This window comes from Orbicella faveolata, unplaced genomic scaffold, assembly GCF_042242905.1.
Source record: "Orbicella faveolata isolate gen_17 unplaced genomic scaffold, um_ofav_v1 contig_37, whole genome shotgun sequence".
NCBI lineage: Eukaryota > Metazoa > Cnidaria > Anthozoa > Scleractinia > Merulinidae > Orbicella > Orbicella faveolata.
Window position 1 is genome coordinate 3,270,001 of NW_028301566.1, and position 26,257 is coordinate 3,296,257.

The following is a 26,257-nucleotide window of genomic DNA, read 5'->3' on the forward strand; positions in this document are numbered from 1 at the left end:
CTCGGGCTTGAAAATGGTGCCCTCGGCCTGCGGACTCGGGCAGCATTTCCAAGACCTCGGTCACAGTTTTTCACCATACGGACCTCCCAGCCAGCAAATTACATATATATATATTTTAACGAGTTGTGCCGTATTTTGACGAGCCCGTAGGGCGAGTCAAAATACAAACAACGAGTAAAAGTATAAAGCGATATTACACACCAAAACTTCTAATAGGAGATTTATTATCCAACTGCTGTAGTCAATAAATTTATCAATGAAAGAAGGAGAGTGTGACAGTTTTTGTGCTCGAGCCGACCTGTACGGCAAACGTTTTCTACTGTACAAATAGCTGTACAAGATCGCTGTATATTTGTACTGATGTTTGGACGGTATTCGTTGCAGTTGGATAATAATTTCCAATAAAACACTCGTGTTTGTATAATAAAGAATGTAATTTCGCAATGCTGCCTAAGGAAACTGGAAAAAAACAAGAATTCTTTCGAAAAAGACAAAAATTAACTTGATGTGCATGTCATGGCAACGTAAAAAGAAAAGAAAAAGACATCAAAACGTCTGTAAAATGTCCGCGAGAGATGAAGAAGGAACCACTGAATGTTGCCATATTTTAGTCGATCATTGGGCAAACATAATTATATTATTAATTAAAACATTTCCCTTCTTAGTGACTTGTCATTCAACAATATACAGTCTATAGCGGATGGTGCATTCTCTGGCTGTCAGAATTTATCGGTGTTGTAAGTATTTCTTTTGTAACCAGACTGATGATTAAACACATGACCGAAGTAAAACACTGAAAGTTAAGCAGTTCATCATTGAGTGATTGTCCGGACATGGATAACCTCTAGCGCAGACGTCCTCTGGTTTTGTCACGTTTCCCCTGGTCGAGAATAGCCATTTCCGAATTACCTTAAGTCTCTTTCTCAAAGCGAGTCATGGTGCCCATCCTTTCATACAAAAATTAGATTTTATCCACATGCAAATTAAACTCATTTTCATATGAATGGTTGTGCTTTGATAGAGAAGCTTGGGGCAATTAGGAAATCGGCTATTCATGACGAGCCCAACGGAAAACCGTCTTAAATATGGACTGGAAAATAACGTTTCGACAACCCGAGCGGCGCGCTTATGTCGACTATCACTCGATAGAAATTTTAAGCTCGTAATCTTATTGTTAATTTAGCCCAAGGCTAAAAGATCATTCAAGAAAACAAAAATTGACTTAACTTTGAGGACTGACTTTGAAACCGTTGGCTTAAGGATATCATTGCGATCTTGTAGTGCCGTAATGCTGTTAAAATCGTGCAATCACTCACTCCATAAAATGTCTCCTTCACATGATAAGACCATCCGTTTGACCATACGTTTTTATAGTCAAATTCCACTCGTCCACTAGTCCAAGATATATGTAGCAAGCGTCTTTGCTGTGATATTATTTTGAATTAGACGATTTTGTTTCACAGATGTATCACTTGACCTAGTCTGAGTAATCAGCGCGACAAAAAAAATAATATTGATAGAATGTTGAATGCTACAAGCGAGCGTGAACTGTACGCCAGGAATTATTTCTGTACATCGAGCCTAAAAATAACCGCATCATCTAAATCAGACCTGACATGAAGCACCGACTACATACGGACTAACAATTTCAAGGTAAAGTCTGCATCCGAGCCAAGTGGCCCATCAGGCCGGAGCTTATCCCGGTTTCTGTAGCATGAAGCGACTAGGAGTATTTCTGCTCCCCCTGGATGGGATGCTAGTCCATCGCAGGGTTACCCCCAGCGTTAGGTTCGCCGGTACCCATTTATACACCTGGGTGGAGAGAGGCACTGTGAGAGTAGAGTGTCTTGCCCAAGAACACAACACAATGTCCCCGGCCGAGGATCGAACCCGGACCGCTCGATCCGGAGACGAGCGCACTAACCATGAGGCCACCGCGCCTCCCACTTTTTTTCCGCGCCTCCCACAATTTCAAGGCCATTTAAAATTATCAAAAATAACTCGATATTTCCGAGGATTCTACGAAGATTTCCCAAGAATGTTTAGTGTCAGCCTATGCATATATTACTAAGATCCATTAGCATTTACTAAGAGCTGAGGAATGGCTGAAATGTTTATGATAGCTGAAACCCCCACCCATTCATATTTGAAATCAGTCTTGTTTGTTCTCAGTAATGTTACTGCTAATTATACCTTCGGGTTAGGGAATTCTTGAAGTGAAAATCCTGCAAATTCTCCAAGACGCAATTCCTTATTTCGTCGTGGCAAATGTACTCGTGACCAGTGGTACATTCATTAACGACACCACAGGTTCCTACATGAGACTGGAATAACTTTTCACTTTGGCTATTTCAACTGAATCTCTTATTGCTGAAACGATTGCCCTATTTCGGTGTCCATGTGAGTTTTGTGAGGTCTTGTTTTGATATTTCCACAAGTTGCGGAGTCTCTCGGTGTTCGTGATTACTTAACAAATAAAGCGCGTTTGTTTATTTTAGAAACTGTTTCTGCGCCGGTGCTTGCAAGTGCGCCTAAATATGACAGAAAATACGACTGCACCCGATGAGTATATCTTTAACTCGTCAATTAATTTAAAGTTTAGTACTAAGTGACCGTGTTACTTACTTTGTATGGTTACCCTGTGACCATACAGCTCAGTATTGTGCATTCGAAATTTGATAGCCATATTTCTTTGTTTAACAAGCGCTAAAGTAGGCTTCCTCCACTGAGATACTTTAGAAAAATGGTCGTGTTTAATTACCTTTTGTTTGTATTCTTATTTCATTTCCAGGTTATTAAATTTTAACAATATTTCGCAAATTAACAGCAAAACCTTTTCCGGTCTTGGAAAACTATTGATATTGTAAGTACTTTGGTCAATTTCCAACCTGTTTACTATAAAAGCAATTAATCTCGTGTTTTGCTGATACTAAAATACCACAAAAGATGCATGTTAAAGGTAAGTAAGTGGGTCGGTCAGTCTGTCAGTCAGTCATTCAGTCAGACAGTCAGTCAGTCTTTCAGTCAGTCAGACAGTCAGTCAGGCAGTCAGTCATTCAGTCAGTCAGACAGTCAGTAACTGCGTCAGTAAGCTTGTAAGTGACCAAATACTGACACGCCATTACTGTTTACCATACAAGAAATATTTTGATTATATTTTTACATACATCTACAGTTCCTAGGTGTTGTTTGTTACACTATGTAACATATGTCACACCTTCGCACTAGCACCTATCACACAGCACGCACAACCATGTAATTAGCATAAAGCACTACCACCGCACATTTGTATAAATTACGCAGTCATTCAAATTAAACGGTCAGTTTTTCATATCGCAAACTGAGCAAGCAACACTGTGCAGGTCATAACTGGGAATGAAGAGATTACTTTTGAGTGAAGAATATCGTTGATCTAATGTTTAAACTAATTTTAGTTATTACTTCCTACTTTGTCCAGAATATGTTTTGTTTTCGTTAGGATGCTTGCAAACAACAATTTAACAGCAATCCCGCGCGACACCTTTAGGGAAACAGCCCTAAAAACCTTGTAAGTTTTCGGCAGTGAGGTATCAAGAGCTGTTTTACTCAAGTTTTCCTCTCGCAGCATTTTGAAACCAGTTGGTTTCTTTCTTTCTTTCTTTTTTTTATGTAGTTTTTTTGCTAAATTTGGCATTTCCTAGCTGAGGCTAGGCTTGTATGGGATATGGGTTATTGTCAGCCACCAGTTGGTTACCTTGCAAAGCGACAACTTTAATAGAGCTACTTGGAGCAAAAAATAAGTAAACGATATTATTTTACCCCAAGTTTATACTGGTGTCTCTTCTATCGGTCGCGTAACGACGTATTATAATTTTCAAACCCATTTTTCTTTGTGATGGCCGCACTGGGATCTTTTCATGCTGCTCAAATCATAGGATTGAAACTATCCAATCAACAACCCTCTGCAACTTCATTGGGTTTTGAATTTTGTTGCTGAACTATTGTTTTTATTATTCCATTCATTGGTCTTTTCAGTTTTAACCACGTTTTCAACTGTTGTTGTGATTGGTAGATTTTTTTCCAGCTGGCCCAGTTCAATTAAGTTGTCGCACTGTAAACGCTTTCTAAATTAAGTCATGTTGATGTATAAAAAAGCGTTACCGCTAAAACTAGACAGTTTTGTTCTTCTCCTGTTTCAGGTTTCTTCATAACAACAAGATCAAGTCCATCGAGCCAAAGGCTTTTCATGGTGTCGGCGCTCTCCATTTGCTGTAAGATAAACATTCGGGCGATGATGAAAAAATTTTTGCCTTTTAGCAATTTACTGTTGAATTCGATAGCATGCAGATCTTTAAACTCGCCACCAATAAAATTTGTGTATTAGGTAGACCCTAGACGCAGACGACTTAAGATGGTTTTTATCACTTACCAACCGTTTCTCAAATAATTCCAGATTTACCGATCTTTCTGCTTGTGAAACTAATTTTGTTTGAGCTTACCCGGGAATCGCAATTCTTACCATAGAGAAGTCGGCTGTTTCCAGAGGATCCGCAATTGTCAAAATTTGACACGCTTCTTCGTTTTATTTTGAAGAAAACAGTTAACCTAAGTAATTATTTGATCTTCTAACGGAGGTCCTAATTACGCTTTGAACGGTAAAGAACCCGTCCTTTAATTTGCTTGCAATGCCGGTAAGCCCTAACCAACATTTTGCAATAGATAGGGGTCCAGTTCAAGATATCAAAGACAACATGGAAAAATATTGTGCAATGGTGACGAAAATTTCAGTCAAATGTTCTATATATCAGCCCGCCACATATACACAGTCCGCAAAGTTCAAATTTCAGATATTTCAAGCAATAGAACCTTTTCAGCTTCTTGACACCAACTCCTGCTCACTCAAATCTTTTTTCTTTGTTTTCAGGACACTGTTTAACAATCCGTTACGCTTGCTTTCTTCTGGAATCTTCAATGAATTCACTAATGACACGAAAATGTACGTTGTGACGTAAATCTCAAATAACAGAACCTCTTAAGCTAACTTCTATTAATTAGTTAAATTAGAAAAATAAATTGGTTGATTATTTATTTCATCCACTTTTCTTTTTGGTGAAATTAGAATACAAAGCTATTTTATCATAAAGAAGTAAAAGAAGAGCATGACGTTAATTATGTATTTCGTTTCTTAGCTTAAGACTGGGTAAAATGGAATTATTGTCCACCCACAATTTTGTCATAGATAGCTCACAAACTTGTTAAATAATATATAGATTTAGGCCAGCCTAAAAGCGTAGCTCCTGAGCCGGGTTGTTCAGAGCCAAATAACCCATGAAAAGGTAAAATTTCGATTTGATTTTTGTAACTTTGCGTTGAGGTTTTCTGTATATTGTTTCGCCTTCTGTTTTGAGTTTTAATAATCACTATACACACAAAACAAAGCAACAAAAAACATTTGTATAGAAGAAATAGTTATAATTCGGTTAACTTTTAATCCTGGGTTAGCGTTAACCGGCTTCCGAACAATCCTGCCCTGTTTCCAACAACTTAACCTCAGATGAGCCCGCGATCCAATCGAAAACTAGCACTTGATCAGCGGTCAGCTTAAAAAAAACACGCGACCTCGATGAGCTTTAAACTTGAGCCCGCGATATGGTCACGTGATACTGGTCAACGGATACCTTGTTTTGACAGGTATCAATTAATCATAACATGGATGTCCAATATCAAAGAAGTACACGGTAAATCAAGGCTGCATGTCTCAGTCAACGGATTATGGCCGCCATGTTCCGCGACTCCGTCGTCGTCGTCGTCGCCGTCGTGCGTACGCGCCCACGAGCAATACCGCTAGCCATGATAACCATGGGAAAATCAAGTCATGGGTTTCCTTTTCTTTCCTATATGAGTATGGAGCTCCGCTATTAACAATAGCAGAAAGTAATCATCATCTTGTAAAATTCGTATCCACAATTCGTACAGATTATAATATATAACCGTTCGAATACTGACTTTCACTATGCAATTGCAGATCAATTACATGTGGTAAACTCCTGGAAATTCCACCAGCCAGAGATGCTGCGTCGATGTGAGTAGGAATATTAAAACAGAAATAAGTCCTGGATCGATCATCATCTCCTAACCTCTCCCAGAAAAAAATAACAAAAGCTCTCTAAGAGGACATGTGGTTACTGGATAGTGAATAACCACAATAGTGCAAAAATAGTCGCAGAGTTTTGGTCTTATTGCGGGGTACTGTTTTCAAATTTGAGTGCTTGGCATTAATGTCCTCTGCATCATTGTGAGCAACATTAGGGACCTTTACACGATGCAAGGATGGGAAGGCCGAGACGGAAACGGCAGTGGACGCGGGAAATTTTCGCGTGTCCCGTGGTGTCGCCAAAGACAAAATGCTTAAAGTTGTTTAATTTTCGTATAACTCAATAACTCTAGCTTCACAAAAGCTTTTCATAAAACCAATGACATCCCTTAGGGATATAATAGAAATATTATCCTGTTAAGCTTAAACGATGGTGAACAGACGGCACAGAACTTACTCTTCTTTATATATGTGAAGCAAACCCTCCTGATCTGTCGGTATGGATTTAATATTGAAAGAATCCAGAATATCCGTGTGCGCGCGAAGAAATTATGTAAACGATCTTTATATCGACCTGGTTCAAATAGCTTTTTGCCAGCAGAGCGTTTTAGAATCGATCCTGTCTGTAACTGAAACAAATATTTATAATAAAACAAACATTACATTAAGTTCCACGGTAGTATCAAAACATAAAATAAACATCAATTTGCAAATGCACATTTTATTTGCTGGATAGCTGCTTTCAAGGCACGGCACAATCGCATTTCCAATCAAAACCTTTCGGAAACTGCTGAAAGTCCTGCAAGGTTCGTCGAAAACAATATTTTGGCACATTCGATGATAGCTGTGCCTGATTATATGAGAAAAAAATATATAAAACCTCGTCTGCTCAACAATTAGTTCTGTAGTTCTGTATAGTTATATATTGCTTTTTTTTAAAAAAAATCCAGCTCATTTTTCCTAGATTTGCTTTTGTTTAATCTTAATAGAGGCCCCCCCGATCTGTAAACCACTTTGTAACAGCGCAATGCTGTTAGTGAGTTCTTATGCGTCAGTACGTAGCTGTGTAGCGGCGCGATGCGGTTCCAATCGGTACCCATAATTTGACCCTTGCTCACCATAGAGTCTCCAGTAGCTCAGTGATCAGAGCATCCGACTAGATCACGGAGGGTCGTGGGTTCAAATCCCATCTGGGACTCGGATTTTTTCCGAGTATACGTTTCTCCCAGAATTTACACTTAATAAATTTGGTAAGAATTCCAATAACTATGCAAAAAAACAAGAAAATGGCAAACCCATGTACAGTACCTCACTGTATGCACTCGCTGTCGCGGACGCCATCTTGGATAACCGAGCTAATACGCATAAGTTGAGTCTATGGAAAGAGTCCTGGGTCACTTCCCGTGGGACCCAGGTGCCACGAATGTGACAACAACTTGATTTTGTTACTTAAATTTGCCTGTAACACTGATCTCGGGCCAAAACAATTGGTTGCTGCAAAACTGGCTAGAAGTGCAAATTATGCTAGCAGTACTTTTTACGGAAATCGATGAAAAGTATGCTCGTGTTGACGAATTATGTCAAACATTATGCCAGCACAATCTATCAAAGCCTACTGCAATGATTTCAGCGCCTACAATGTAAGGATTTCATCCCAACCGTAGGGAGCAGCTCGACTCATGACACTGACTTGTTGTGCTCAATTAATGTTCTCAATGTGTAATCGAAACGGTTGCGTTGACCTTTACCCAAGCCTACGAATAAAGAACTGCAATATTCTAGATGTGGTAAAATAAATGCTTTATATAGTTTTATCATGGCATCATGAGACAGAAAACGCCGTATTGTTCTCAACGCAGAGGTCTTCGCGTAAGCCTCTTTTAGTTGATCTGATATGTGTTCTTTAGTTGATCTGTTATGTGTTCTTTACTTACTAACGGACCTGATGACATCACGGTTACTGGCCAGTAACCACAAAAAACTCCATCATCAATAATGGCCTTACCTAAACATTAAAATGTCAAATCAACGTGGCTCTGGAGAGCAAAAGGGAGCATGTAATCCTTTAAATTCTCACTGCATTTGCGTTCAATAAATGATTTCAATGAAGTAATTGGTGTTATTTTCTTTTGTTTTCTTATGTCCTCAGAAATTGTGCCCCCTCCACATCGTTTCACTTGAGAATTGCCGCTCCATTCTCTAACATTAAAAGCATTAGAAGTGCAGGGTTTTCGTGCAAAGAGTGTTCTGTTGGAGATGTTACCTCTACCTCTTGCTATAACTGTAGCCTCTGTACGACTGGTCATTATAGTGACCGCAATGGACTCTGTCTCTCTTGTCCGGCAGGTATTGAAGAAAGAACTTAAATTTGTCCATAGAACTGATAAAGCTTAAATTATACGTGGGTTCAAATAGCACAAATTAGAAAAAATGCATTGTTGCAGTAATTATGCATGAGACCAAATCATACAATCAAGTTCTTAATTTCCTTTTGATCTCATAAGCAATGTGATAGTAAACTTAATTAAAGTTTTAATTAAGCCTACCTGACAATTGAGAGATTAAATTTGAACTTTGAAGCCAAAAGGATGAAATATGTCTTAAAATTTGTAGGAGGAATCAGCACTTACTTTATATTGGCTTGGATCAATACTGAAGTGACAATAACTTGGATCAGAATTCAAATTCAGTAAAACGAGTTTCAGCAACGTTTGTAAATCCGATTTTCGAGTTCCAAGGTTTCTTCTCTTTCGCTACGTTGATTTTAATAAATATGTTAATTATCTAAGACTTCTCTACGTCGAAAAATCGTAGCCTTGTTAAATCTTTTGTGATAAAGTTACAACTGAGCATGCATACCATTGCATTGTAGGTGGTTTCTATCAAGACGAGATTGGGCAAATCGACTACAAGTTATGCAGCGTGGGCACTTACGTCCCGAAGGAACGTTATCCTGGAAGAAGCGCAACTGACTGCCTCGCATGTCCATACGGTAAGAGAAGTGTGCTCTTGACACTGATATTAAAAAAGTAACTTATTAAGAAAAGTAACTTTACATTAAAAACTCGAAAAACCTGTCAGCCGAAATACAATTGCCATGGGAAGGTCAAGTTTTCTAACCGGTAGCATGTTATATCAAATTGTTTAGAATTAATTTTCGGATAAGTCGCCAAGTTATAGATGTTCAAAACCGGTGAAGGTCTCAAAAGCCTTTCCAGGGTCAGAGTGGAGTTAAAAGAGGATTTATTTTACACTGAACCCCAACTGAACAATTGCAAGCCCAATATGGCATTACTTCCAATGAAAGCAATAAAAAAAATTACAAACAAACAAACAAACAAAGGAATGAATTGATAAATGAGAGTTGATGGTGCTTCCCAAAAAGTCAGTGAAGAGCTCATTGAGAAAAGCTTTTTGGAATTCGAAGTTTCTCATAAGGCAGTGGCGGATCCAGACTTTGAGCTAAGGGGGGGGGGGGGGGGGGTAGGTTTTGTTTTACTTGCCATGCCGGCTTTTCTTCCTTCAGTCATTTCTTCTTTTTTCACCCAAAATAAGGCGGGGGGGCCCTAGGTCCGCTACTGTAAGGTATATTTCTAAAGCTTTCAAACAAATTGTTAATTTCATATATCGGCAGGTACTCTTTCAAACGTAACCGCTGGTTATCATGCCTGTAAATGCCTTGATAACTTTTATCGTGTAGATCGGTTTGGAGGGTGCTTGCCATGTTTAGAAACTGGTATTTTATGTAAGAATGATACGGCGATATTGGCGCCCAATTATTACTGGAAGTGGACCAATGCAACTGCAGAAGAATCTTATAGAAGATTTCTTGACAATATTCTCACGTTCAACCAAGATTACATCAACACTTATTCCAAGTTTAGTGGATCGCTACCAGCGCCTCTTAAATGTCCCCGTCTAGCATCCTGCAGAGGTGGCATTGACTCCGAATGTCAGGAAGGATATCGCGGAACCCTGTGTGCAAGTTGCACCACCGATCACTATCTTCGACTTAACACCTGCATAAAATGTCCAAGAATGACAATCACTGCCCTATCATCCGCTGGAGTGGTAATACTGTTTCTTGCGGTGTTCATGATGGTTCTTTGGGGCGACTCAAAGCATACAGATAATGACAGAACTGTCGCAGATGTCATCATGTCGTGCTTTAAGATTGTGTTGGGCTTTCATCAAGTTATCGCAGGGATTTTCTCAGCACTGGCACGTGTTCGATGGCCGATAACTCTGATCACAATGGAAAAGTATTTGAAACTTGTTGAAGGGAATATTTTGCAGTTTGCCCCTTTGAGCTGTATTCATCCTAGTTTTCGTTTGGATCCCTTCTTAGAGTTTGCCCTAACAGTAGCACTCAACATCGTGGTTGTTTTCCTGATCCTGTTTTATCTACTTGCAAAGCAACGCTACATCAACAAAATGGAGATTGTCATGAGCGAAAAAGTGAACAAAATATCAAGCCTGAAGAAGTCGTGCTATCGAAATATATTCTTATTTCTTTTATTGTCATATCCAATGACGAGTAAGAAGATTCTTCACATTCCACCGCTGCCTGGGGTTTGTTTGAACATGTGCTTTACCAAAGACAGAAATGACTGTATTTCCCTCCTGAAGGCCGACTATTCAGTCCATTGCTTTACCGCTCGACACGATGTCTTCTGGCGCATTGCTGCTGCGTTTTCACTGTACCCTATAGCCTTCCCGCTATTGGTGCTGATACTCCTTTACAAGTACCGGGGATCCCAGACACATGAAGAGCTCAGCTTTGGTTTACGAGTATACTTTGAAAACTATAAAAATACATACTGGTTTTGGGAGATAGTTGAAATGTATTGGAAGCTGATGCTGATCTCGTTGATCCTTCTCTTTGAATCCGAAAGCCGTTCTCGCATCGGATTTTCCGTGGCCACAGCCAGTGCTTTTGGAATTGCCTACACTATATTCCGTCCAGTAAAAGGGAAATTTGAAGATCGCCTCCAGACGTATGCATTGTGGGTAATATTCTTTGACGTTTGCCTTGGTGCAATTTATTCGCAGCCTGAAGTCAACGATGCTCGCAATGAAAATGAATCTGTATTTGTCAATGTTCTCTTTGTGTTCCTGAACAGCTCGGTACTTCTTCTAACCTTAGGTAAGTTCTGTCAGATAACAATTTGCAGATAATGTTGCGTTGTTATTTGCGGCAGCAAACGTGAACAATGTACATCCTACTGTTTCTATTTATCGAACAACTGCACGTGCACTGTTCTGTGGATAGGGGAAAGAGGCAAGAAGTCAGAGAAATTCTGGCGCTCTTAAGCCGTCCTTTCTTTTTCTTTATTTTCTCTGTCTTGTCAAGACATTTATTACTATCCTAGGGGACGGTCGTTGTTTATCGCCTTGGGGGGAGCGGGGGGGGCGAGGGGTCGGAGGAATTTCGGCTAAAGATAGTAACATCTACCTGATCCCCCTTTAAATGTTATTTTATTGAGGTAATCCCCCCTCATAACTATTGAGAAATTTCGTGATCCCTTCCACGTCTTTGCACACATATCCACCTTTAGACGTGGTTTAGCGTGGTCTGTACTCTTATCGACAACCATACGCGTCATAACAGTGATCAAAATGTTGTGGACTCAAGAGGTGCAGCCGTGTGAGTCCGCAACAAATTTTGACAACGGTAAATTAGCCAGTTAGATTGCGAGATTAGTAGCAATTGTGGTAAAAAGTAATATTTCTAACTATGATGTACTTACAGTACAATGAAGCTGCCATGGTGCAGTCTCTTGATCGGTGTGTTCTGTTATCTGATCAGGATTGTTAGCAGAAGTTTTCACAGGCGTCCAATAAAGCATGACAGGGGGCGTAATTTAAAGCGAGGCCCGAAGGGCCAAGCCAACCTTGGGCGGTCAGGGGGCATAATCTCTCTGAAAAGTTTGAAACTGTAGGTTGCCAAAGATGCGATTTCATGAATTTTGGGGGGCAAAGTGATACGGAAAATGAGTTGTTTAAGATCGTAAACGTAGCAAGTAGTTTCACCTTTTTAAATACTATTTTCTCCTTGAAACGTAACGTCTCAGTCTGTAAGTTTTTATTTGTTGTCACAGTGTAGATGTGTGCAAGGTTTAATAACCAGAACAGGCGGCTACATTCGATTTTACAAACGGTGGAATTCCGCTGTTCTACTGAGAACCCTGCAACTGATGTCAGTTGACACACCAGCAATCTAACTATCCCAAGTGCTTGAAAACTGCAAAGTTACTTTTTAAAGTGCCAAATAGCCGTCCACCAAGCCCATATAGGCATGTGACATTTAACGGTCCCCCCCTTTTGAGCTCTCAGATATGACTGATCCCCCACTTCTGTTATCTTAAAAATCAAATGATCCTCCTCAAAATCCTATGCTCCCCACCCCCTCCTCCCCCCCCCCCCCCGGCGATAAATAATGACCGGTTCACAATGTGCTTGTGATTCAATACAAAATTAAAGCTCGTATGATGCTTTAAAATCTTTACAATGATAATGTATCCATATGCCAACACCTGTTGCTGACAATCTTGTTTGCCTTTTCTAGGAAAGGGTATTCTCCACATGCGATACTTCTGCGGAAATGTTACTACTTGCTTTGTGCGATGCTTTCAAGGTGTTTATCAAAGCTGCAGGGATCTTCAGAGAAAAGCAACTCGCCGCAGAGAGAATTTCGCATCACTGTATCCTGCAGAGGCATCTATCGAAGAACTTACCCAGCCACTGATAGGTCACATTCAAGAGACTTGAAATTGGAAACCTGCTCTATAGATTAGCAATGTTACTTTTGAGGCAGCGCGGAGATGTCCATGTAGTTGTTCGAAGACTTAGTTCCTTTTCCCATCTAATACTCAGTAGTGTGGAATGCTTAGAAACGACTCAGCATCCAAGAGCAAAATTAAACATGTGTGACTATTAATTAAATTACATTGACTACTATACTTACTACGGTGCTTTCTAATAGTTAACCTAAGACAACTGAATAGTGTTTCATTGGCCAGATGCATGAGATTATTTAAAAGTTATTACAGAATATTTTGGACATTAACAGTAAAACAGGCCATCTGTTTGAATGTAGAAATATAGTTATTTAGAAAACCCTCTGCAACGAAGCGCGTACTAAAGCTGTGCTTCTATAACTCGAAAGAAAAAAAAACAAAATCAACAGGAGCTGTTGACAATTTGGTAATCGAAATAAAGTAGTTTCCATTTATCTCAGTGTTTCCTAAAAGATAGAGAAAACATGTTATAACATAGCCAATCAGAATCGGGTAATTTTTTCATGTTCACTATTATGGGTAATATAAGTTTTGTAAGTAATGTTGTTATTGTAAATAATTTTCGGTAATCACGGTTATAAATAATGTGTGCTCCAATAAAAAAAAAGACCTCCTTTTTGGAAAAAAAAAATTAAGGTTTATTTCCCAAAATTAACAAGTCAAGAATAATAGAGCGGTTTTCAGTTGAGTGTCGTAAAATCAAAACCTAACCAATTACTTACCAATTAGACTACTCAGTCAATCTCAAACCCTAGTATAACCAAAACCAAGGCCAAAGTCAGATTGCCTGATTACTTTCGACACTCGATTGAAAGCCGCTCTATGTGAGGCATACATTAATTACCTGGACATCTGGTGTGCATGTTCTCGTTACATGGGAATTCGTCCACACAAACAAATGTCGATTTCTATACGTGATAGTTGACTCGGACTGCATTCTCATCAACTCTTTAATGTGGTCACCACGTCATTACGGTTACCTTTTTGTCCCTGCGAAATACCCTTACATTTCTTATAAGAGAACCCCGTTAATGCGGCCACGCCGTTAAAACGGCCAAAATCCGAACCTCTATAATCCTGTATAATTTTACTCAGTTTATATGGCCACTCAAACCAGTTATTTGCGTCTTTCCATTGTTAATATTGTATGTACCGATTTAAGTTTAATTAAATCTTCATTCCGGAGGCTTATTAGAGAAAAGTTGTTTAGAAGCACCATTGAAATATTTCTGTTAAGTCGACGTCACTCAGTTTACACCAGACCTGAAATTTAACCCTGCCCTATTAATACGGTCACCCCGATAACACGGCCAAATTTTCATGGCTCGTTGGTGACCGTATTACCGTGGTTCCACTGTAGCTTCATATTAGTAAATCATTAAAGTTCTTTCCATACCAGGTCTTGCAGAATATCTTGGAGCAGCTTCGGCTAAATATCGACTACACTTGGAAATAGCGAAAAAATGGATTTCCTCAAACTCGCCCAGAATGAAGCCCTACGTACTCTAGTTACAAACGTATTGTTTTTAAGTCCGATAAATCAATTACTATTGTTTACGCAATTTTTTCTTTTGATGCCCCAAATCGGCCAAAATCGATCGAAAATGGGCGGCATATCTAGAGGCTCGTAAACTGAAAAGTAAAAATCGTTATTACAAACTCATGATTGCACGTCGCGTTTGTACTCAGTTCTTTTTTTTGTATATTTAGAGCTAATTAGACCACGATTTGATGAGATATAAAATTTTTCACGAATTTTGTAAATGCGCAAAGTGTAAGAAAAAATTACTTAGTCTGCACGGTACGCAGTCTGCATGGTCTGCGTTTTGCCGTGACCGGCGCGATTCGAACGTGATTGTACGAAATAAGTGAACAAGTTTGACGCAAACAAATAAAATCAAGCAATTTTAAAACGTAATGGAACTTGACTCTTGCTTCTAACTGATCAATTTACATTTTGGGGGAATGTTTTTTGGGGGTTGGCTATGGAAACTGTCAGTGCAGTTCAGTTGGTTTTTACTGATGAACATGCGGTCGACATGTGTAATTTAATGCAGCGGGCTGGTGGAATGTTAAACATTTCTTCTTTTAGAAGTCTCCAAATCTGAATCCAGCTTCTTTTGAAGGTTGAAGGTTAATCCTAGAAGACGACTCTGCTATAAATATAAATATTCAGGTAGGTATCGCTATATAAAATATACTTCAAGTTAGCAAATTTCACCACAGGTTTACCAAGCCCCTTGGAAGCCGGGAACATTATTATATGACAATGCGAAACAACGTAAATATAAGAGTTTGAATGGGAATGTAACGATCGTATGTAACTGTTCGCAATATGGAGAATAAATTGAATAAAAACGACTTACATCGACCTCTCTGTGTATTCACCAATATTGTTTATCGTTGCGGATTTGCCGGTAATTTAGACCAAAAGGCCGGGTCACTAGGCCATTTTTAATCGGTCGGGGCACGCAACTCAGTATGTGACTGTTGTGGCTAAATGTAACGAAACGAGTGCTTTATAGAATTTCTACGGGAAATTAACCTTAGGCCTAAATATGAAAGCTATATAAAGTTATGAATGTGCAAATAAACCTCACTCACATCAACATAGGGTTGTTTTTGTGTCTGTGATGCAATTTGGGCGCAATTTATGTCCAGTGTAGACCGTTTTGTGTTTTTTGTGACAGATTGTTGCGATGTCCTTGGTTGACGTCTCCCCACATAAAGCAAAGCAAGGGCGGGGACTCGTGACTCTCACAAACCGCTCTCACATCACAAGGCAACGCCATAAAAACACCACAGCCATAAGACCAGACAAATTATAAGGGGGGGGTAGTCAATACACACATAAGCCCCCGTGAGGCGAGAGGAGAGGCTTAAGATGGAAGGGATGGCAGTTAACGAATCGTGGTTAAAAATCGTAATATTTCGAATTCAAGAGCTATATGTTCCAACGTAGATAATGGAGGAACGGTCGCGAGATTAGTTTTCTCTTAGCATCTGGATCTATCCCATGATCTTCTAAAGGTCGTTTCGGCCTCGAAAACATTTTAAGTTCTCAAGAAGTACAAGGAGATTTAAACTTTTTTGTGTCTGCACCGTTCAATAATTTGAAAAAATTAAAGGATCCAAAACACCGGTATGATTGGCTGATTCAAAGACAATCGCGCGACATGATTTCGCCTCACGGGGGCGAGTGTGTGTATTAGGGGACTGGCGACAAAATTTGTCTTTTGCATCCCTTACACAGTCTACTTTGTACGCGTGGCTGGCGTTTCGAATTGGCCAATGTGAGTGCAGAATGTAACATGATTGCGATCACGCTTCAACGGCCGTAGTCGCCAAAAAGCCGAGCGCAAGGGAAGATAAAAGAAAGCGACTCTTGTTTGAAATCTCTCTGCCTATAATCGCGGTACGGTCGCCGTGACTAGTTGATATGATGGGGAATTAGAATTACAGAAACGTTTGGACTGCGTCGGCAGCTACGTGAAACGCTTGGCTATTTGTAATTTTGATGTGGATACAGATAAATTAACCCTCGTAGCAAGTCTGTGAAACTAAAATTTGGAGGGTTAGCCCTTGTTCAGAGGCAAGTTTACGCTCGAAACGTCAAATTACGTTAGGCGGTTATTTTACCAGGAATCAGGACTTTCTTGATGTTTGTTTAGCGGGTTCAGCTGACTTTGGCATGGGTCAGAGAGGTTTAGAAACAAGGAGAAAAAAATGCCAAAAAATAGAAACTTGGATGTGTGATTGAGACTCACTTAGGGACGTTCATGGAGGAAAGAGGTTTCTAAATGGTGTGATATGGGTGATACTAACTGCAACTTCGAATTAACGAAAGGAATTACTCCATGTGCGATTCTTCTGGCAAGTAGTTTTTCTGTGTCCGTTCCGATGTTGCAGTTTCTCTCACCAAGGAATTGTGTTTCTTAAAATCAAAATGGTAGGATAATTCAAGAGATTGTTCCTTTCTGCCCCAGGAACAGAACTTTTCGATTCACGGGCGTACTTGATATAACAGAATACGCGATGGACAGGCAATTAGTCACTAAACAGTTTTAATTTCTGGTATAATTTTATACACTGATTTGATTTAACATTGGTTTATTAATCAAAACCGATTTTAGGTAAGTTTGGCACCATGCATATTATACATGTATGTTTTATCTTCCCCTCTTTTCTAATTGTGACGACTGTGACTTACATGCATTGCAGAGGGGAATTCATCAGACTAAGTTTATCTTATAAACGCTACACATTTCTTGATTACTGTACTTTCGTCATCGCGAGCTTCACTAGTGTATCGTAGCAACAACATCAAGGCAGAAAAACATGATATGATCCTCGTTGAAAACGCTGACTTCTAATCTGACAGTACCCATCATCTAATAGATAATAAAATAAAAAACATGTAAAAATTCCGGAATCAGGAATGATAATACAATAACAATATCAACAATTTAATTCTGACAGTTTCCTTAATATTTCTTGCCAGCTACCTAGCTCTAATTTTTAACATATTTTTAAACGATTTAGAAATAGACGACTTGGATGACGTACATCATGGTTAGTGATCACTCCGACAATTCAGACATGGCTTTACAGCAGTTTTTAGATTGGACACGCGACAATCAGTGACATGAAATGCAATACATCCGAGTGCAAAGAATTAATTTTTAGGAAAAAGAACCATGCTACTGATGTCAAGTAAAGTATAAATCAATTTGAAAACTTAACTATTCTTGGTGTCACTTTTCAATCCAATTGTAGGTTTACGGAACACAAAAAGACGAAAACTGTCTGAAGTCAATAAATGTCTATATGTACTTAGGGGGCTTAGAACTAGGAAGAATTTAATCAGGACGAAACTGATTTCCCTTTTAGCTATCGTCCATTCAAAGGGTTTTATAGCCTTCACATATATGGAGCAAGTGAAGCTGATCTGAATATTGTTCAATCCTTTTTAAAAAGGTGATATAAGAGACGCTATACTTCTGGCTTGTATAACGTTCATAAATTTTGCGGAACTCCTCTCCGTTAAGAAGAGAGAAGATTACGTCACTACGGTCGCATAGCTCCGTGCGAAAGTATCCTTTGCCATTTTACTGTCAGCATTACTCTGTCTTAGTGGTTCAAGAGCGAAGGGTCGCAATTTTCACATTTTGGAAAATGACTTTTGTTTGGACAATGTCTCGGCTGGCATTGTATAAGTAGTACTTTTATTGCTAGTAGTATTCATGAGAGGACGAGTAAGATTCCATAAATATTAGAATGTATATTGTAAAGTTTGAGAGTAATTTTCTTTTTTCTTTTTTTCCATTGCTTCTCGCGTACAATCGATGACACAAACCGCAAATACTTTTGCTACGTTTCTGTGACATTTTAAACAAGTCATTCCAATTCTCAGGTTTTCTCAATTCAATTCATTTCTGTAAACTACATTGTTATTTTAAATAGTTTGTGCAGTAACAATTATTATTATTATTATTATTATTATTATTATTATCATTATTATTATTATTTTTATCATTATTATTGTTATTATTGCTATTACTATTATATCATCAATCTGGTATTTATTGTTCAACCACTTATGATATCTACACGGATTACCTTTAATAATGATGGTATTTCGGGCGTTATACCAGATAAGGTCCACACCGAAGTTTCTAAGATCAATGGAATGTTTTTCATGTAACTGAACTGAACTGAGATTTGTGTTAAAGAATTACACATACAGTATAATATGATGTACTTAATGTGGCTTAAAATGAGACAGAACAGAAAACCCTGAATTTGTGAAATTCAGGACACAAGTCGGTAAACAGCTAAAAACTTGAAAGAAAATCGCACAGTGACAAAACCTTTTCACTTCACCTCTGTAAGCTCTATTTTTGTCCTTTTAGCCCTGACTTTACAATAAATTATATTTATACCCACTAAGGGACTGATGGAGCTGTCTTTCTGTTAAATATGTATTTCAATGTTACTGAGTTTCATTTTGTTCCGCTGTCAGTGATAGAAGACAAAAATGACCTATGCTGCATTTTTCAGTACACCGAAGGATTGACAGTGCCAGACAGATGTATTTTAGGCAAGTCTGTTTATTTTTGCCAAATATGAGCTTTAACTGAATAAATTGGCCGACATCTAGTCTTTCATTGACAAAATTTAGTGCACATATCAAACAATAGTACTTTCCGAGGATTTGTAACTGTACCCTTATACGAGGTGACATTAACTCGACAGAGTCAGGCCGATGTTTTCAAGTTTATTCCAGTGCAATCCGTCTTTATCTTTTCCAAATCTGCCAATCAATGCCCCCTTCCGGCTTCCTTGCACATTTCGTTTGAGTTCTTTTGCAGCTTTAGTCCGTTAATGTGGTATTTCAGTTCGAACAGCTGGTAAGCGCGTAAAATAATTGCGTAAACTTCGTAGATCTAGCCCTCTTGATGAGGTTGACCAGGTTTTCTTTTGCTTAACTACTTACCACCAGCAGCTAAACTGCAGAGTCTAGGAGCATAGATGCATAAGTTGTCCCTATCTCTTAGTATGACGCGGCCGTCTGATACCGATTTCAGTTCATACTGTATCGTCGCATCCAAAACGTCAACCACTTTCAGAGAGAAATATAAATGTTAACTGTGATTACAGAGTAAATAACCCGTTAATCTTATCACAATCTAATTAAAAGTGGCTTTCTGTAATTTCTTGGGTAGTTAACGTGAAATACTTATAACATGAAAATTTATAAGCTTGATGAGATAATTAACCTTGCTCTTTCGTATCTACGACAACAACTCAGCGAATTATTTACTAAATCAAATATATTCATGAATCATTATAGGGAAATATACCATTTATTTATATTGCAGTAAAAATATCAAGCCATCGTTATCTTTATTGCTCTCAACAGCTAAGCAGCAGGAACAATATGCCTTTCGCAACTGTACCAGCCAGGGTCGACTATCACGCACAGAAATCGAAAGCGAAATATCTAATTATTTTAATATAAATCCACTTTCGACTAGTAAATTATCGAGTTCCTCTTCAACCACGGGAGGGGGCGTACTCTGTTAATGTTTGGGTAGGGGTGTGCCGCTGGGACACTCAATCACTTAAAGATAATATAACCTAACTTTATTTAGTAGAAATTCTACTAGTATACTAATACAAATGCTGCAATCTGATTGGCTGAACTACTCGTATACTATCATTCATTAGAATGCAGTAGCTGTCGGTCGTCCACGAAATGCGACGTTTTTATCGTTTTTCCGAAGTTTTGGAAGAAAGTTTGGATGTAAATGGATAATTAAATTCCTGAGAAGACTAAAAGAAGGGGACGGATTCTTGACTTTAAAGACTTGAAAATATTGAAAAACCGGTGCGCGCGCGAACAAAACTGCAAATTTACCGAGGACGATTCAATACGTGCGATTTTGTTAAAGCGTAAGGTTCAATAATGCGTCGAAAAGTATTTGGAAACCATTATTTGCGATAATTTAAGTTAGAATTCTACTAAAACAATTAAATTATTCGCTCTCGATTTCTATGAGGCGATAGTTGATTCGGCCTACGGCCTTATCAACTATCACCTCATACAAAACTCGAGCTCATAATCTAATTGTTAATTATACACGGTTTTTCCATCAGTCAACAAAGTTACTGGACTAGACCATGATCAGCTTCCTTTTGCAACCCTCTCCTGGACTAGGCCGCCAGAATCCATACCCTATCCTAGACCAGCTTTTTTCCATGCAGAAACTTTATCACTATAGTAGTCAAACATACGCTAACTAAACCATAACCAGTATCTTACAAAGTCACTCCCGAGTTTCAATGTCTATTATAGAACCTCGAGTAAGAAACCCTGTTCTACACAATTATTTATACACTGGCCACTTTTCCGATAAATTATACCCCATTCTAGACCAAAACTGTCTAATTTCTATAGCGGCACATACTCATATATCTTATCAAGAGAAAATTTTCTCTTGATCTTATATATGAGAGTACCGGGGGCTCTTCCCTTGGGCTCTTCACGGACACTTTGAAAACGCAAAGAAGCTGCCGCCATTTCGTTGACAACCGACGGCTTCTAGGCTACTCACTATCTACAACAGAACAGATAGTAAGCGACGTAGCCGATAAGAGAACGGCGTTCGTAATGGAAAGTTAGTAGATTTCTACTAAAACTGGATAGAAACAGGGTGAATTTCTTCAATTTCTTAATCAGATAAAAGTGTTTGGTAGCTGTTATCTTTCAGTCATTCGAAGATCGTCTTGATTATTTCAAGATCGTAAACATTTCTCCTCCACAATCAATTTAACTTAAACGGTATTGCTTTCATCACGTATTATATTTTGCAAGCTTGAATCTTTGCTTACATCCAAACTGATTCTTCTAAAATAAGCGATGAGGGAGTCTGTAGAAAAGCAAAACAAAAATACTCGAATTTATTGATCCCCTACTTGTATGGCAAAAATATATTTTACAATAACTGTCTAATTTCTCGCGCGCTGATTGGCTCATTTTTACCATCAATAAGAGTACAGTCGGATAAAATTTTAATTTACGCAATCTTTCAAGTTAAACTTTCAGCTGTCAAACTGTCAACTTTTTAATCAATGAGATTTTATGGACTTTTTTAAGTAGCAAATCAAAAAGCTAGAAAAGCTATTGACAATGCTCGCGTCATTTTGAATAAAATACACTTATCTTTGTTTACGGCAAGTTTACGGCGTCTTTTCCTCTCATTTATTCCTGGCATTTGACCATTCTGGGGTCTTGTTATTGTAAAAAACAAATTAACGTCTACTCCGTTTAATGCGGAACCACTCGCCTGCGGCTCGTACTTGGTTCCACAGCCACTTTGACAATGTTATGACGCAATTTATCATCAATAAGAGGACAGACGCATAAAAAACTGACGTCAATTTGTTAATTTATGAATTTATCATTCATGGTGAAAAAAAAGGACAAAAAAGCTATTACGACAATAAAAACATGAATGTATAAATTCTAACTGTAAATTTAACGTTCGCTTACCGGGGGTTAACGTAACGCTCATATTTGCTGGTTTTCGAGATGGTACAAAAGGCCAAGGGTACACTGTGGCTTTGGCAGTCTCATTGTGTGAACCTGTGAACAAATTCGGTAATACTGTTACTTTTGTAGGTATCTCAGGCCTGTCAATATTGTCCAGCGTACAAAACAGAGAGTAATTTTTTAATAGCAGAGAGTAAATTGTAGGTCTAGATATTTGGGATATGACCTTATTTTAAAATTCTTTGACTCGTAGAAGTAGTAAATTTGTGTCGTGACCTCAAATCTTGTCATTTACCTTTGCTGAGCTACATAACTCGGTGGGTGTAACACTTATTATCTTATTCTAACAAGCCATGGGCTTTTTTCTATAGGCTCGGAGTTTTGCTTCATTCCTAAGGGGTATTCTCAGAAAAATTGGGTGGGAGTATGCGGCCCTTTTCGCAAAACCCTCACCCTATTAATGACCAAAATCTGCGATTTTCCCTACCCTATTTATGACCTGATCAAAATTGGATACCCTATTTATGACAGTTGCGGCTGACGCAGTTGCCCTAAACGTAATTTATCATGAAGGGCTTTTGTGTGTTTATGGTCTTATCGATAACGATGAAAAAGTAGCTTCTTCCACCCAATTTACGACTAGAGTGCAAAAACCATACACTATTTATGCCAAAAATGGCCAAAATCGATACCCTATTTATGACCAAAAAGGTTGAAAAACCATACCCTTTGGGGCCGCACATACCTATCAAGCCAAAATAAGGGAGTGCCCTCTCCCCCCCCCCCCCCCCCGTCCTCTGGGTTTCATTCAAACGAATACGACTAGTGTCACGAATATCACATATCTGCAGAAAACGAACCATGTTATTTCATTTATGAAGAAATACAAATAAGAGACAAATAACGGATAAACAACGATCAAATTGTTTCACTTATCCCAAGAGTGCTCTATATACAAAATATGCAAAACAAAATAAGAGACAGTTATATAGCTAGAGACACCATTATGTTGCCAATTATAAGAAAACCTCTCATTGATTGCATTTGGTGTTTGCAATTATCTGTTCCTTCGGGATTTATGTGAATATTTCCTTATTTCTTTTTCTCTTGGCGAGACTGAGGAAATGCACGAAATTTCACGCGCGTTTTGTCAAAATTCTTATAATTTCCCAGGCCTCAAAGAGGAGTAAATCATTTGGTTACATCATAGGTGACAAATTACGCTCACAATCGTGGGTGTTTGACTACTTTATTGTTTCGAGAAATTTCGCGCCAAATGTTACCTTGGCATTTTTTTTAATTTCACATTTGAAATTACCAAACGGTCTTGATAGCACAAATGCAACAATTATCTTAAATGTAAAAATTATTTTCTCTCCGTTCAAACTTAGCACTATGTTTAATACTAAAGATTTTGTTCCTGATTCTGTTAAATCACGTGTTGTTTATCAGTTTACATGTGCGAGCTTTGGAGCTCGTCATATTGGTGAAACCAATAGGCATTTTAACACACGTATTAATGAGTATCTCTTTCGGGACAAAAATTCCCACATTTTTAAACGTCTTAGTGCTTCTAAAGGTTGTAGGGATAAGTGTTATATTTCTTGTTTTAAGATTCTCGATCATGCCAGCACGTAGGAACGAATCGAAAAACGAGTATATTTTCGGCTAAGATCGGACCCTGCATATACTGTGACTAAAGAGATTAGAATTCCGACTGACAAGTGAGAGCAGGAGGAAGAAATGGTGAGTTTATAAGAGATGAGATCAAACTTATGATGAAAGCTATTTTTATTATGAGAATGGCGGGAGAAAATTACTTCATTAACCAAAGTGATTAATAAAAGCAAGTTGTGATTTAACACTGAGCTGAAATTGAGATCAAAATATTAGAGGTATCTTACCACAAAGCCTCAAGTTTTTGATTTCCACTCCAGCGGGAAGTCCCGCAACACTAGTACTAGACCAGACCAGAAGGCAATGGGTGATTGCAAACAGCTGCTGACTTCTTAGCATCGCCATTGTTTTAAAAATCCAAGGGCTGAGAACAAAACCTGCGAGTAGAAATTCAAGATCTAATTTTAATCAAGGAACAACTATAAATATTCATTGGGGCAAATTAAGATCCATGCATATTGTATCCTGTGTTACGAAAAGGAAGTATTGTTTTCAGAGTGGTTTGAGAGTATAAGCAGGTTCGCAATTTGAAATCGACACGTAGAGAGTAGGTCTTCATTTTCATATACCTGGCCTCTGGTTAACAAATCTCTTACCAGTGGCGCATCCAGACTTTGAACTAAGGAGTGGGGGGGAGGGGGGCGGTTTTGTTTTAGTTGCCCTGCCGGCTTTTCTTCCTTCAGTCATTTCTTCTTTTTTCACTCAAAATAAGGGGGGGCGGGCCTGGGTCCCCCGGACCCCTCCCCTAGATCCGCCACTGCTTACGATAGTTCTTTTCATCTATCAACCGATTTTCAAACCAGATTGAAAAGCAAAGGGAAAGATAACTTTTAAGCTGATGAATTTGTTGCTGTTGAATACTTTTATTGGTCAATGCGCTTAAAAGCTACACCCAGCTAGTTATCAGGGATGCCACTTGAACGAAAAGAAACAAAGATTTCAAATAAACATATTAGGTTTAAGAATTCTAACTGGCGGGAGGCACACCGTATTTACATGTGTGAAGCAGTTGAACTAGGGTCTAGCGAGACACAACTCTTGTATAGTAGTCGGAGCAGGACCACTCGGCCACGCTGCCTCCCCATGTAGCTCAAGAAAGCAACCTGTATTTCCGTCAGCTGCTGTTGTTCCCGCGGCAGGCACGTGGCGACAGGTGTGGTTTGTTTTTAAAGCTAAATAACAGGATTCGCGTATTCCTACTTTCAATTCGGTCGTGATCTCAATAGTTATGGACTGCCCACTGTTTCTAAATGTTAAGAATTTCAGAGAAGGTTTATCTTGTGTCGTGGCTGCAGTGAACCTAGCGGGTCCCCTGAGGTTTCAATAAGCAATGGGCTACCCTGGTTAAATAAAGTTACTGACTGACTGACTGACTGACTGACTATCCCACTTACTTACTTACCTACTTACTTACTTACTTACTTACTTACCTAAAGTGGTTTCGTAGGACAATACCTACCTTAAACGTGCAGATGTAGCTTTCGATGAGCATTCGATACCCCTTCTTCTTATATGAAAGAAAAACTTCAACAAGCAGGAATCGATATCAGTTTTTACTTAAGATGTTCCATAATTATCCTTATTATCCTTTTATGGAAATTTAAACACAATAGTAATATAGTAGTAAGTAGTAAATTTAGCCATTGGCTAAATTTACTTCGTTCCATCAATTAACATTTAAGGGCGTGTGGTGGGTTCCCGGCAAAATATTAATTTCAGCCTTCTTCGAAAGCCGCTTATTGGTCAAGAACCGTCAGGAATAACATAATCGGTACTTTCGATCCTCTTTCTAAGTCTTTATTTCTGCGTCTGTTTATATTAAAGACAGAGATCACCCTGAATTTTCCTCAGCTTAATTCTGAAAGCGTGCGGTTCATCTTCGAATTAATCACAGGCTTAAATTGGTCCACAGCGTATTGTAAAGACTACTGGATTCATACCCAACCTACGTTTTTTTCAGGTGAAATTTCAATGTTGCTACAATAGTAGTTATGAAGTAATATTGATTTGATTTTTCATTTAGAGATGAGTTTGAATATCCGATGAGTTCCCGACGAGCCTTGTTTTTGCATATCAGCTCTGGTTTTCATTTTGGGCGGGAACGTGTTTATCGCCTGAAAGATACATTTTTAAAATTTTTTGCCTCTGGTTTATCGGTTGATTTTTCAAAATCTTCCTTTTTTAAGAAATGGTAAACATCCACTGTGTTAGTTAACTACAGAGTTTTCTTCCCAAGGATGCAACTGGGAAAAGAGAGATACTAGGAAGTTAGCATTTTAAAACAAAAATCCAACTTGTTTGTGTTTGTCTGCTTCGACTTTTTGGAACACTGTTTTCTTCTCATACTCACTCAGGTCTTTGTATTTTAAGATGAACTCTTGAGAAGTTCATCACACTTTAGCGTCAATAAACTTTTCATTAACTTTGACGAAAACTTTCTTTTACGGACGGGAAGTGCAATGCAGATGTAATCCTCCTCCTCAGAATATATAATAGATAGTCTTCACTTCCGCCAAAGTTCCTAACAGTAAAATCTCGATATATCGAGGCTCTGTTATGATGAACACATTCTCCCAATCGCTTGGTGCTTCTTTACAGTGTCGGACTCTCTCTGTATTTCATTTTTTCGGTTTATTCCGTGTCATTTACCAT

At 38.6% G+C, this 26,257-nt stretch overlaps 2 protein-coding genes across 3 annotated transcripts in view; one reads left to right on the forward strand and one right to left on the reverse strand.

The window, feature by feature from the left end:
• LOC110043830 (uncharacterized) overlaps window positions 1-13,255 on the forward strand; it is a 44,804-nt gene extending 31,549 nt beyond the window's left edge. The window contains exons 13-22 of the mRNA XM_089275677.1: window positions 666-737; window positions 2,792-2,863; window positions 3,479-3,547; window positions 4,179-4,250; window positions 4,904-4,975; window positions 6,005-6,061; window positions 8,223-8,419; window positions 8,946-9,065; window positions 9,708-11,219; window positions 12,642-13,255. Of these exons, the coding sequence (XP_089131803.1) occupies window positions 666-737; window positions 2,792-2,863; window positions 3,479-3,547; window positions 4,179-4,250; window positions 4,904-4,975; window positions 6,005-6,061; window positions 8,223-8,419; window positions 8,946-9,065; window positions 9,708-11,219; window positions 12,642-12,844 (2,446 nt within the window). The 3' untranslated portion in view covers window positions 12,845-13,255. The remainder of the gene's footprint in view (window positions 1-665; window positions 738-2,791; window positions 2,864-3,478; window positions 3,548-4,178; window positions 4,251-4,903; window positions 4,976-6,004; window positions 6,062-8,222; window positions 8,420-8,945; window positions 9,066-9,707; window positions 11,220-12,641) is intronic.
• A 3,665-nt stretch (window positions 13,256-16,920) lies between these two features.
• Window positions 16,921-25,142, reverse strand: LOC110043836 (uncharacterized). 2 transcript variants are annotated; one of them, XM_089275678.1, is made up of 6 exons: window positions 25,065-25,142; window positions 23,833-23,982; window positions 21,929-22,021; window positions 19,370-19,495; window positions 18,493-18,548; window positions 16,921-17,264 (listed from the first exon to the last, which is right to left on the reverse strand). In XM_089275678.1, exons 2-6 carry the CDS (start codon window positions 23,948-23,950, stop codon window positions 17,175-17,177), a joined length of 483 nt encoding a protein of 160 aa, XP_089131804.1. In that variant the 5' UTR covers window positions 23,951-23,982; window positions 25,065-25,142; the 3' UTR covers window positions 16,921-17,174. The 2 variants fall into 2 exon arrangements, with proteins under 2 accessions (XP_089131804.1, XP_020604995.1); XM_020749336.2 differs by lacking the exon at window positions 18,493-18,548.
• Between the last annotated feature and the right edge of the window lie 1,115 nt (window positions 25,143-26,257).

Bases quoted from the DNA above. Each gene is read 5' to 3' on its own strand.
- LOC110043836 (XM_089275678.1), bottom strand. From the start codon at position 23,950: ATGGCGATGCTAAGAAGTCAGCAGCTGTTTGCAATCACCCATTGCCTT. The intron at 22,022-23,832 runs GTAAGATACCTC...ATTTGTTCACAG, and splicing joins CAAAAACTTGAGGCTTTGTG to GTTCACACAATGAGACTGCC. The intron at 19,496-21,928 runs GTAAGCGAACGT...TCTCTCTGAAAG, and splicing joins GAGCGTTACGTTAACCCCCG to TGGTTGACGTTTTGGATGCG.